Raw genomic sequence first — 12,029 nt, 5'->3', positions numbered from 1 at the left:
CTTCCTTGAGGGAAGCTGGAAACAGTATAGAAGTTAGGAAGAGCAGTTTTCCTTCTCTTGTCCCTCACCCTAAGGAACACCCCACAAAATTTTGGAGAACCTTAGTGAAGGAGACAGAGCAGAAAACACAGTGGAATAAGCAGCAGCTGCAGCAGCTGCTGCTGCAATGTTTAGCATATTGTCACAAACCAAAACAGCTTTTTACTCCTCCAAAATGCCAACAGGAAAAAAAAAAAAAAGCTAAGTTTAGACAATGAATACAGGTGATTCCATTTGCAATCTGTTCCTAATAAACACAAAGATCACAGTGAGAAGCTTTTAATTTTAAAACCAGAAGTCATCCAGCATTTATCCAAATGTTATCATAGACAGACTTCACATCTCTCCCCAAAATACAGCTTCGTAGGCCCCAGTAAGAATTTTTGATTGGCTCAGTACAGAACTTTTTAAGAATTTACACTCGTCTAGAACTGTCATTAAAATGTGCACATTTAACCACATTCTTTTGAAATTATTGCCATATGGCTGTGCACCACATCAGCAGAAAAAGTTATTAAAAAGTCTGTAACTTAAATAAATGTATTAACAGTTACAATGGATCAGGACCAGAAATAACTTCTTTCTGAGAACTTTTTGCCATCAAAGTAGGTTCATTTCCCCCTACTATGCATTCTCATGCATTTTAAAATGCCAGGTCTAATAACCTACTTTCAGACAGATGATGAAATGGGTTACCTACACAGCCATTCAAATGCAGTGCCTAATATGCAAGATTTTAAAAGCTAGATAATCAAGTGGGTTTTTTCTTCAAAATTTCAGGTCATTCTGAAGGCTCCTTCACACAACACTGACTCTTTTGCCTTACGTTTTACAGTACAAATAACAAATTAGCAAGTAAGGTCCTCTTACTTTTCTCCATTTCTCTGACAAAAGAGTTGTTGTGGAGTTGTTTTTATTTTCATTTTTGTTATACATCTACTCCAACTTGTATATCATCCTTGTAAGACTATCTATCAATAAATCCCACACTGTTGCACAGATTTACAACAAATCACTAGAAATGGATACAAGGAAACCAGGAAGAAGGGCACAGAAAATGCGAGCTCAGAATGGACTCATAGTTTGAAACTTGGAAGGTGGTTTAAAGACAACTGCCATGTGAGATCAGAAAGTTGATGAGTCAAGAACAGACAAACAGGATCTCTAAGACACCTAAACAAATCCACTCAATGACTGACAGGTTAGTTAACTTCTTTGCCAATGCTGATTTGAAAAAGATGAACCACAGAAAAGAGGAAACAACATTTATAGTAAAACATAGCAAGACAGAGTACCAACAATTTAAAGGACGTACACACAGAGTTCAATTAAAAATAAAAAATAAAAACAGTCAAAGTGAAACAAATAGTATGAACCAGAAATACAGACAAAACAGATAATTTGTGATATGTGAGCAACTAGTGCAGAGGGAGATTTGAAAAGAGGTTATTCCTGCTTACCTGATTATTCCATGTTACTGTATCTTTCCATTCCCAAAGAATAAGTTGTTTATCAGATGCACCAGAAATTAACTCTGTTTCAGAAGCTAAAAAAAAAAAGGTTTGGTTAGTTCAGTGTACACTTAACTCTGTAAGAACAACATAAACAGTTCTGCTGGTTACTACTCACAAAGTATCACTGGTAACCAAAGCTTCCACCAAAATAAAGTATGGTTAATAACAGTTGGACTGTGCAGAGCAGGCTAAGAGCAAAGATATTCCCTAAGAAAACATAAAGAGAAAATTCACAGGACTATTTAAAGTTCTTTATGAAAGTGGTAAAAATACCTTTCCAAAAGACTCTCAAATCCAACAGTGTAAACCAATCTTTTGTGGTTTTATTTGGTGTTTTTGGAAGAAAAGAAAATAAAGCAAGAGAAATCTAAACAAACAGAATTTAAAGCTTCACAAGAAAATTCAATTCCCAAGTTCCCTGAAAATAACTTATTTTAATAATTTTTAAGAAGAATATGTTTTAGTGCAACCCGTTCAAAGGATGGCAATTTATATCACTATTAAAACTAATGTTTGCACCTCAATACTTCTCAAAAAAAGGAAGCAGTACATTAATTAACAGTCTAATCAACAGGTGCATTTCTCTTTTTCAGTGAGTTTCCATAAATGCCTAAGGGCAAGAATATATGCCTATGTAAAGCCTGCCCTGATCAATGTTAAATCCTGGAATTACTATTCAGCAAAAACCTCATAAACGTCTCTAACATTTCTATCTAAACATTCTTTTTTTTTTTTTGAGCACATAACCTCTATGCAGCCTCAGAGCTTTATACTCAGAGATTGCTGCAAAGGCATTGCAAATCAGTTTACAAAGCCAAAACACGCACAGCTCCAAACCTTACTACAGACTGGTAGCAGAACAAGCAGCACAAGCCATCAATCGACCTGTGTGGGCTGCTGCAGCCCCAGGCACACATCTTGTTGGGGTGCCCCTGGCTGTGGGGCCGGGAGCAGAGATGCCCTCACCCACCAGGCAGCTCACCTGGCTTTGGCAGGTTGCATTCCTGTAGACCTATCTATTCAAATGAGGCCACACCTCGAGCACTGTGTCCAGTTGTGAGCCCCTCAGTTCAGGAAGGGCACTAATGTGCTGGAGCAGGTCCAGAGATGGGCAACAGAGCTGACAAAGGTATGAGGAACGCATCTTATGAGGAATGGCTGAGGGAGCTGCATGTTTATCCTGGAGAAAAGGAGGCTCAAGGCTGCCCTTATCGTTCTCTATAATTCCCTGAAAAGAATTATAGCCAGGTGGGGGTCGGTCTCCTCTCCCAGGTCGCAAGCGACAGGATGAGAGAACAGTCTTAAACTGTGCCTGGGGAGGTTTAGTTCGGATATCAGGGAAAATGTCTTCACAGAAAGGTGCACAGACACTGGAATGGGCCGCCCAGGGAGGTGGTGGAGGCACTGTCTCTGTAGGTATTTAAGGAAAGAAGGGACGTGCACTCAGTGCCATGGTCTGGTTGGCACGGTGGTGTTGGGTTACAGGTTGAACTCGATGATACCAAAGACATTTTCCAAACTAACTGATTCTGTGAAAATCCCTACTGAGCAGCTGGCCTTTAGGATGCGCTGCAAGCCTCGCAGTCCCCTATTTCCTTGGGTGCACCGCGCAGCCCCGCTGTAGCCGAGCCTCCCTCTCCTCCTCTCCCCTGCAAGGGCAGCAGCGCCCGCGGCCCGAGGGGAACCGGCCCCGGCCCCGCCGCACCCCGAGGCACGGGGGGTGCAAGGCCGCGCTACTCACCGCGGTCCCGCCGGCGGACCCAGCGCACGCAGTTCACCCTGCCGGCGTGGCCGCGGAGGGCGGCGACCGCCCGCCTCACCTGCGGGACAGACAGACAGCACCGAGCGTGAGGAACTGCTCCCGATCCTGGTCCTGCTCCCGCTCCCGGTCCCGGTCCCACCCCAGAGCGCATCAGCTCACCGCCGGGTCGTAGAGGATGACGTCGCGGCAGCTGCCGAAGGCGAGGAGGCCGCCGCGGCCCCAGGCCACGGCGCCGCCGCCCGCCCGGTTGGCGCAGCAGGCGATGTGACAGAGCGACACGGGCGCCGCCATGTTCGCCGCCGCGTGCGCGACCCCGCGCGGCTCCCATGGCAACGACCCCGCGCGGGGCGGGCCCTGAGGGGCGGGGCGCGGCCGCCGCCGGGCGGGTGTGGGGGTTTCCGGGGGGAGGTGGAAGTTTTTATCTTTATTGCAGATTTTGCCGAGAGCTCAAGGGTTTAAAAAGTTTAAAACTTTCCTGTTCACTGATTTCTGTGAAGAAATCCCTCCCAGTGCCCAACCTAAATGTCCCCTGGGGCCGCTTAAGGCTGTGTCCTCATCCTGTCGCTCTCCAGTCGGGAGAAGAAAGCGACCCCCACCTGGCTACAGCCTCCTTTCAGGGAGTTATGGAGAGCATCAGGGTGCCCCCGAGCCTCCTTTTCTCTAGGCTAAACAACCCCAGCTCCCTCAGCCACTCCCCATAGGATTTACCCTCTGGACCCTTCACCAAGTGGATTCCGCCTGAGCTGCAGGGAAGCTGGGTATCCGGGATCGTGTCGCTGTTACCCGTTCCTGGGCTGCTTCCATCACCTCTGAAGCCAGCTCCTGATCAGGAATCATGCTCAAATTAAGCCTCTGACTTCGAGATGTATTTACTCTTATATCATATGTGATCATATACCGTATGTGATGTCCTAAAATTCCTGTCATGGAAAGCATGAGAATTTGGAACTGAGCAATGGCCAGGCTGAATGTCTTGATCTGAATATGTTTGACTACCTTTGCTTTTCAGGGAAAAAAACAAAAAAGAAAAAAAGAAAAAAAGAGAAAAAAAAAAGGAAAAAAAAATTGAGAACATAGCAATTAGTGAATTCCATCTGTTACTTTTTTTTTTCATTTTTTGATATATTTATTGTCCTTCCTGCACAAGAAATTAAAGTCAAATCAAGAAAAATAAGTACTGCAGTAGTATTCCAGTTTTACTTGCATGGTCACTGGCTTTGAGAAACAGAGTCACAATAAGGAGTATTACACTGTATGGATGTGCTCAAATCAGCCACTCGGCTTCACGGGTTCAAGGATTTTGGCAGTTCCCAGTAGCCACAGGTGCAAGGAGCTGCCCCACAGGCTGAGTAAGAATCTCAGCAGGACCTTCAAGACATCCACTCTGCCTCCAAATGCGCTGCCCCACACATGCCAAAGGGCCTGGAGTAGAAGCCAGGCTGAAGTGTAAATGGAGAGCTCTGCAACGAAGGCATGGAAAGGGAGAGAAACAGAGATGTGCTTCCTGTCCCCAAATCCCACCTAGGATATCCCAAAATATTTGAAACTGAACTGAAAAGCTGGGAAGTCTGGGCTGGAAGGAGAAGCTGGCTTTATGGGACTGTGCAGGGAGTGGGGCAGGAGGTGGGGGCAGGAAGAGGAAGCAGTGAAAAGCAAGCAGGCACCCAGAGGAAACACTCTGCATAGCACATGGAACATTTTGGGCCCTAAACCTCTCTCTCCTGCTGGGCCTTTATCTCCCCGTGTGCTCTTGAATCCTGGCTGTCTGCAGTGCTGTAACCTGACACAAAAACATTGCAGATAGGCACAGTTGTTTTCCAGTGGGTATGAGAGGAAGGAAGCTGTGCCTGATCACACACAAGATACAGCCAGAAATGTTAGCTGCTAGGGGAACAAATGACTCCTTGCAGAAAAATGCATGGATCCAGTCATCAAAGCATGCCTTGACTGAGGAGTGCTGTCTTGAGCTGCCAGGGATGGCTGTGCAGCAGTCAGGTTGCACAGCAACCCCTTCTCAGCAGGCCTTGCCAGGGTTGGAGTCGGGGCTCCAGCAGAAGGAGGTCGGGCACTGCCAAAAAGCTGGGTCATGTTATAGGAGTTGCGTCTGTTGCTGTGGGAACAAAGCTGCCTCTGGCTGTGATTGTAGGCATAAGTGTAGGCTTTTCCAAGATGGACTGGGTGAGAGACTCCTCTGTGACAAAAAAAGTTAACTCAACTGATAGATAACCTGCTGCTTTTGCTGTCCTGTAAACAGTTTTACTGGGGTGCTGCTTGTATTGTAGAGATTAGAGATTGTGTCATGCCTGAGGGTGCAAGGGCATTGTGGTCCCATGCTGCAGGGTTTTGTGGGGCTGGTCCTTGCGCACCTCAGGGTGCTTTCACAGCCATTTTGAGATACCACATTTTGGAGGGCTAGTGCCAATTATTGACAGTGATTGCCTCATTTCCCCCAAAAAAGGTCTGTCACTGTCACTGCTGTGCTACCCTAACACAGTCCAACACTGACAGAACTGGGATAAATCAACGCAGAATATGGACTTTAAAGTGCCATGAGGAAGGCTGTAGCAGCACCATGGTGCCATGGCTAAAAATGCACAGGAAGCTGGATTTATGTCAGGACAGATCACACCAGACAAACCTAATTTCTTACTTGTCATAAGTACTCTGTCTGATCAAGGCCTCGTTCAGATGAGACTGAGCCTTTGGTCAAACCCAAGAAATTTTTTTTGTGAATTCTAATATTACAGGAACTTCTCTTGAAAAGTGAAGTGTGTGGAGGATATTGTATGAGAAGCTGAGACTGTCAGATAATTACTATAGAGCAAATATGCCTTTTAGGAATATATACTTTATAAGGAAGTAATAGTGATGGTCACTGGTATTACAAGGATAAAAAAGGGCATACTCTAGACTTGTTGCCAGCTGACAGTCTTCATTCATAGCTAATGTCCTCATGGAATTAAATCTCTTGTAGAGTCCCAGAGAAGTGGATGCTTCCTTCCCCTTAAACTAGGTCATCACATCTGTCCTTGTTTTCCTTCATATTCCCAGAAAATAACTTCTTTATTTTTCAGAAATATGTGTAAAAATAATCTTCCTCTTTTTCTCCCTTTGGTGTGATTTTTGAGACACAAGAAGAACTCAGTTCATTGAACATCAGAGATGGTTATTAGGGTTCCTAAACAGACTTCAAAAGCCACTCCATAGTTTTGTCCATATCTTTTATGTGTCCAAGTTTGGTTCTGTCAATGGAGGTACATCTCTACAAGCTCTGATAAGGGAGATACTACTTGAACAAAAGCTTTCTTGAGCTTGAAATAAATTTGTCAGTTAGTTAGGCATTGGAAAAACATCTGTTCAAATAGTAATTTAGTAGAAAAATAATAATTTTGTATAGTGATAGTAATTTTGATGGTAAACTTATGTTTATAAGTGAGGTTTTGCAGACAGAGGTGGCTTAGTGCCCTCCATGTGCTCCCTACCCTACTCAGTTGTGCCCACAGCCTCATGAGTGAGACAGAGAAAATACAACACTAATCAAAAAATTATGTTTCGTATTTAATATACTTACCTAACTATGTCTAAAGAGTGAGATGGAAATATAATAACATTGCAAATGTTAAAGATTAATGCTTTCTTTTATTGGGTAAAATCTTCTCAATGCACAAGAATATGTGTTAATAGACAGGTACTGTTCTTCATGACACTATGAAAAGCAGCAGTCACAGGTTAGGTTTACCGTTTAATTATATGTAGTTAAGTTCTATAGAAGATTTTTTTTTTTGTAACTATTACTGCCACAGCACCTGAATATCTCAGGAGAAACTTTAAACTTTATAAGTTACATTTTTCTTTATAAGATAACTCTTAGGCAGAGAGGTATTATTATAGTCATTTCCTGAGATCAGTTTCTGCCTAGACCAGAATTCATAATAAAATCAGACTGATAGAATGGCTTGGATTGGAAAGGGCCTTAAACATCACCTACTTTCAAGCCCCTGCCATGGGCAAGGACGCCTCCCACTACACCAGGTTGCTGAGGGCCCTATCCAACCTGGATTTGAATCCTTCTAGGAATGGAGCATCCACAGCTTCTCTGGGCCACATATTTCAGTGCCTCGGCACTGTCACAGTACAGAATTTCTTCCTAATGCCTAAACCTGCTCTCTTTCAGTTTGAAGCCATGCCCCCTCTTCCTATCACTACACTCCTTGATAAATAGTTCCTCCCCTATTTTCTGTAGTTTTCACCCACTTCAGGTACAAGAAGGCTGCTCCAAGATGTCCCCAGAGGCTTCTCTTCTCTAGGCTGAACAACCTCAAATCTCTCAAGCACCACAGAACTTTAGGGGTGAAATGCCTGTTGTGGAAGACAGAGAATAGCATTCAGGAGACTGACAAATCATCCCAGAATCCTTTGCCTCCAGCTTGGATTGAGAGCATTCAAAACATGGAAATCAGACTCCAGCCCTGGGACACTTCTAATGGCTGTGCCAAGGTTTCATCTGAGGGATCAGAGCTAGAGTACTGTGAAAATAAATATTAAACAATAGTGACCAAAACCATAAACATGGGTTTAAATAACTTCCCGGCTTCACAGAGGATATCCTGTACAACAGCTGGGAACTACTCCATTGCCTTTGACGTCTTGAAAACAGATCCAGCCATTTTCTTTTTGCCAGCTGTGGGATCTGTGTTGGAAGGCATTCCACTGCATGAGGAATACTGATTTGTGGGTTTGCTAGGATTTGCTTCCCTTGAGCATGCACCTACCAGATTTGAAGGGATGATCAAGGAGAAGTGTCATTCTCAAAGTTACTAATTGAGTCCATTAAAATTCAGCATCAGACTGTTTTTTAACTGCCACTGGAACGGTGTGGGAATTGTGAGTCCTGTGTTCAATAAAAGTTAAGATTTCTAGTGTATCTTGAGTATAATGTAAGCCTGGGGCATCCTTTCCAAATACATTCTCAGGATAAAAAAAAAAGCAGATATTGTTACTTGAATAGATTTAATTTTAAATGTTTAGGGAACATTTTTAGAAACAATTTCTCCTTTAATTCATCTCACTTGAAGACTGGAAGTTGAATGATGCTGGTGAAAGAAGTTGAACTGAACAAAACTATAGCTATTTCCATTTTCCTTGAAGGCTGTATTTTAAGTGTTCTATGAATAGCTTAAATCCCCACTACCTAAATGGATTTCTGATTTTCTAAAGAAAAAAATATAATTATTTAGAAATATAATTCAAAAGTAGTTCTCCAAACAATGACCGTAATTGCTGGCTAAAAGAAATTCTGCATAAAATCTCTCAGATATTCTTTTTTTTTTTTTTTTTTTAAAGAAAGACCTAACACAAACATGACCTAGAAAATTACTTGGGAAGAAAAAGAGAAAAAGGATGAAACAGCTTGTCACATAATCAAACTGATTATGCATTATGTTTTTGAAACAGAAGCTCTAAAAAGAGACATGATAATGGGCATTCATTCCAGAGGGTGTACGTGTACAAACACACATGCACACACACACAAAAGAAAAAGTACTGGAATAATTAAAGTAATATTTTACACTTAAATTCTGTATTAGCAGCAGTTCCAATAGGACTTGTAAAGGATGCTTTTTCCACACCATAGAATAATATCTCCCAAACCCAAAAATAAGTTTTGTAATAATCTCCTGATGCATCTTTTAATTCTCATTTAAAAAACCCAAACCAAACATGTTGAGTTAATATCAGTTGGTGGTTTTATTTGCACACACACATTTATCATGTAGCCACATCCACTGCGAATATATTTAAAATGGGTTTTGATCATGAAGGGGTTTCGTAAAAGTTACATAACCTGCAGAAAGATATGCCTGATCCAAAGCCTTCAGCTTTCCAAAGCAGTCAGAGAGTCCCAGTATTTGATGAAGCTTTGAATCAGAGGTTACTGACATTAGGAGCTGGCACCCTTTTTTATCTGTATGATAAAGCCTCGCTTCCCTGCTCTTGTCACTGTCTCACTCCCAGTAACTTGGTGAGCACAGGTAGGAAAATTAATAACCTTCTATCCTGCTGGTCTGAAGCTGGGTTCCATTTTGGGGGTAGTACAAACAACATTATAAATTTGTATGAGGAAATCCCCATTCCCAATGCTAAGTTCTCATAGGCAAATGTCTGCTGAGACTCACAGCTGCAGAGAAAAGAGGAACATGACACAGCAGATCTTGTGCTCATACAGCAACCTGCTTGTGTTGGGTGAGACTTCCTCTCCTAGAAAAGATAATGAAAAACTCTCTTACTTCTATCAAAATTCCTTTTTAAAATGAGGGGGAGGTTTCTTTATATTTTCACTATTGGTGTACATTGGTGTACAAAGTTTCTGTAGTAGACAACAGCTTCATTAGAGAATTTGATGAACTGCTTTACCACACATTATAGATGACGTTATAAGAAAGGCTTGAACCTGTCCCACTACAGGGGCCAGAAAGTGCCCTGTGCCATTCAAGTTGGAGCTGGCATCACAGGTGATTCTGTTACTATTCCCCTGTCACCCACAGCAGGACACAGCCCAGTCAGATACCACAAGCCATGGAAGAGAAATTTAAAAATACTTTATTTAGCAAGGAGGAGATATGCTTTCTATTTGATGTGGCTTGGCTTAAATAAACACCTCAGAAGAAGACTTCATATCACACTAGCATTAAGAAAACATTGCTAACAAGAAAGGTATTTCCTATAGAGATATGACTGAATAGTAGTTGATGGTAAAGAAATTTAGAAGGGAAAAATATTGGATGAACATGAGAAAAAATCCTTCTGATAAATCAGTTAAAGCACACCAGGTTAGGAGATTGCAGTGTCATAAACAGGAACTTGTGATAACTCTTCAGATTTAAGGTAGTGAGATCTGCTTTGCACCTAAACTCAGAGTTCAGCCTCCTTCTTCTGCATAAAAATTCTAAAAAACATGCACTGGACATCGAGTTTGATACTTTTTACATTTATTTTGATACTTAAAATTAACTCACTGGATAAAATAGAAAAAATGAAAATGAGTTTGCATAAGAAAAACACCATGAAACGGAGAGAACATGAAATATGAAAATATAAAAAGCTGCATCATTTTAACCATTTAGAACAACATCTGCAACATACAGCTCAAGCTGGCATTTCCAAGCACATGTTTTTTAATTCACACACGCTGAAGTGTTTTGTGGCAAGGTATTTTGTCTACGTTTCTAGTCATAAATTGAACCACTTAAAGAAGTATACTGAAGCAGGGATGTTTAGAGAACAAGGGCAAAAGCAATTTGCACCAGTGAGCATTACAGGACATTCTGCAAATAGCTTTGCATGAAAGAACCAGGCAGAAGAGATATCTACCAAAAGCCTGCAGTGCACACTGAAATTCACTCATGAGAATCAAACTTCTGCACACTCAGCAGTAATAACAGTCAGAGAGTAGATCCTTACCTTTCATGCTGCATTAACTGTGAACAAAACCAAACTTACACTAGGGTAAACTTTTACCTCATTTTGGGTGCATGAGAAACTGTCATTTCACCAAGGAATATTGTCAAGGTAAATTGCAACATGCTTCATAGTTCCTTCCCCACTTCTTCCATTTCTTCCATCTAAAAAGTCCATCATCCATGTAACCAGCAACAGCACAACTTTGCTTATGGCAGGCTTTCCCTACAATCCAAGACATGGAGACCTACATCCTCCTGATCATACTTACAAATTGTGGGGAAAACAGGGTGGAGAAAGAGATCTGAGAATTTTGATTGATCGATGGCAATTTGATAATGGTTCAGCAGTGTGCCCTGAGCCAATGACATCCTGTGCTGCGTCAGGCACAGCATCACCAGCTGGTTGATGGAGATTATCATCCTGCTCTGCCCTGCACTGGTGCAGCCTTACCTTTAATATTGTGTGCAGTTTTGGTCACTACAAGGTAGGAAGGATACCAGACTGTTGAAGTGTGTCCAGAGAAGGCAACCAAGTTGACAAAAGGTCTTGAGGGCAAGACTTTAAGGGGTGGCTGAGGCCACTTGGTTTGCTCAGTTTTGAGAAGAGAACACTAAGGGGTGTCTTCATTGCTGTCTACAGCCTCCTCAAGGGGGGCAGTGGAGGAGGAGGAACTGAGCTTTTCTCTCTGGTGACCAGAAACAGGACATAAGGAAATGGAGTGAAATTGTGTCAGGGTAAGTTCAAATTCTTCGCTGTGATGATCACTGGTCACTGGAACAGGCTTCTTAATACTCTTAATTATATGGTCTAACTTTAGTAAGTCATGTAAAGAGCAGAGAGTTGGACTCAAAGTTCCTTATGGGTCTCTTCCAACTTGAGGTATTCTATGATCCTTTTCGTAGTCTGTCATTACCTTCTGGAAACTTTTTTTTCCTTTTTCATATTCTTTTCCCTCTCCTATTCACTTCCCTGTTGCCTTAACTTCTTCACTGAGCGTTTTGTAGAACGCATTGTGTTCAAGAAGTTGGCAATCCTGAACATCCCTGTTCTACTGGGCCTTGTACACAGGGCTGGAGCAGCCCATTCAGCAGCGTGAGCAGGCCTACATGGGAGCCACCCCACACCAGCTGCACTGGTGTCATTGGGATGGAGATAGCATTCCAAGCCACTGGAAGACTGTCTGTTAGCCAGGCAGCCCACTCAGATAACCTGTAACTTACAAAATGGTTGAGAAAGGGGACTTTTGTGTGGAT

The 12,029-nt window shown here is 42.4% G+C and overlaps 1 protein-coding gene across 1 annotated transcript in view; it reads right to left on the bottom strand.

The window, feature by feature from the left end:
* ELP2 (elongator acetyltransferase complex subunit 2) overlaps window positions 1-3,654 on the bottom strand; it is a 39,129-nt gene extending 35,475 nt beyond the window's left edge. Inside the window, exons 1-3 of the mRNA XM_063398333.1 lie at window positions 3,475-3,654; window positions 3,295-3,373; window positions 1,500-1,585 (exon numbers count right to left, since the gene is read on the bottom strand). Of these exons, the coding sequence (XP_063254403.1) occupies window positions 1,500-1,585; window positions 3,295-3,373; window positions 3,475-3,606 (297 nt within the window). The 5' untranslated portion in view covers window positions 3,607-3,654. The remainder of the gene's footprint in view (window positions 1-1,499; window positions 1,586-3,294; window positions 3,374-3,474) is intronic.
* Window positions 3,655-12,029: the final 8,375 nt, after the last annotated feature.

Source organism: Prinia subflava, chromosome 1 (assembly GCF_021018805.1).
Source record: "Prinia subflava isolate CZ2003 ecotype Zambia chromosome 1, Cam_Psub_1.2, whole genome shotgun sequence".
Classification (NCBI taxonomy): domain Eukaryota; kingdom Metazoa; phylum Chordata; class Aves; order Passeriformes; family Cisticolidae; genus Prinia; species Prinia subflava.
The sequence above is the reverse complement of the archived record's forward strand: the minus strand, read 5'-3'. Positions and strand labels throughout refer to the sequence as shown.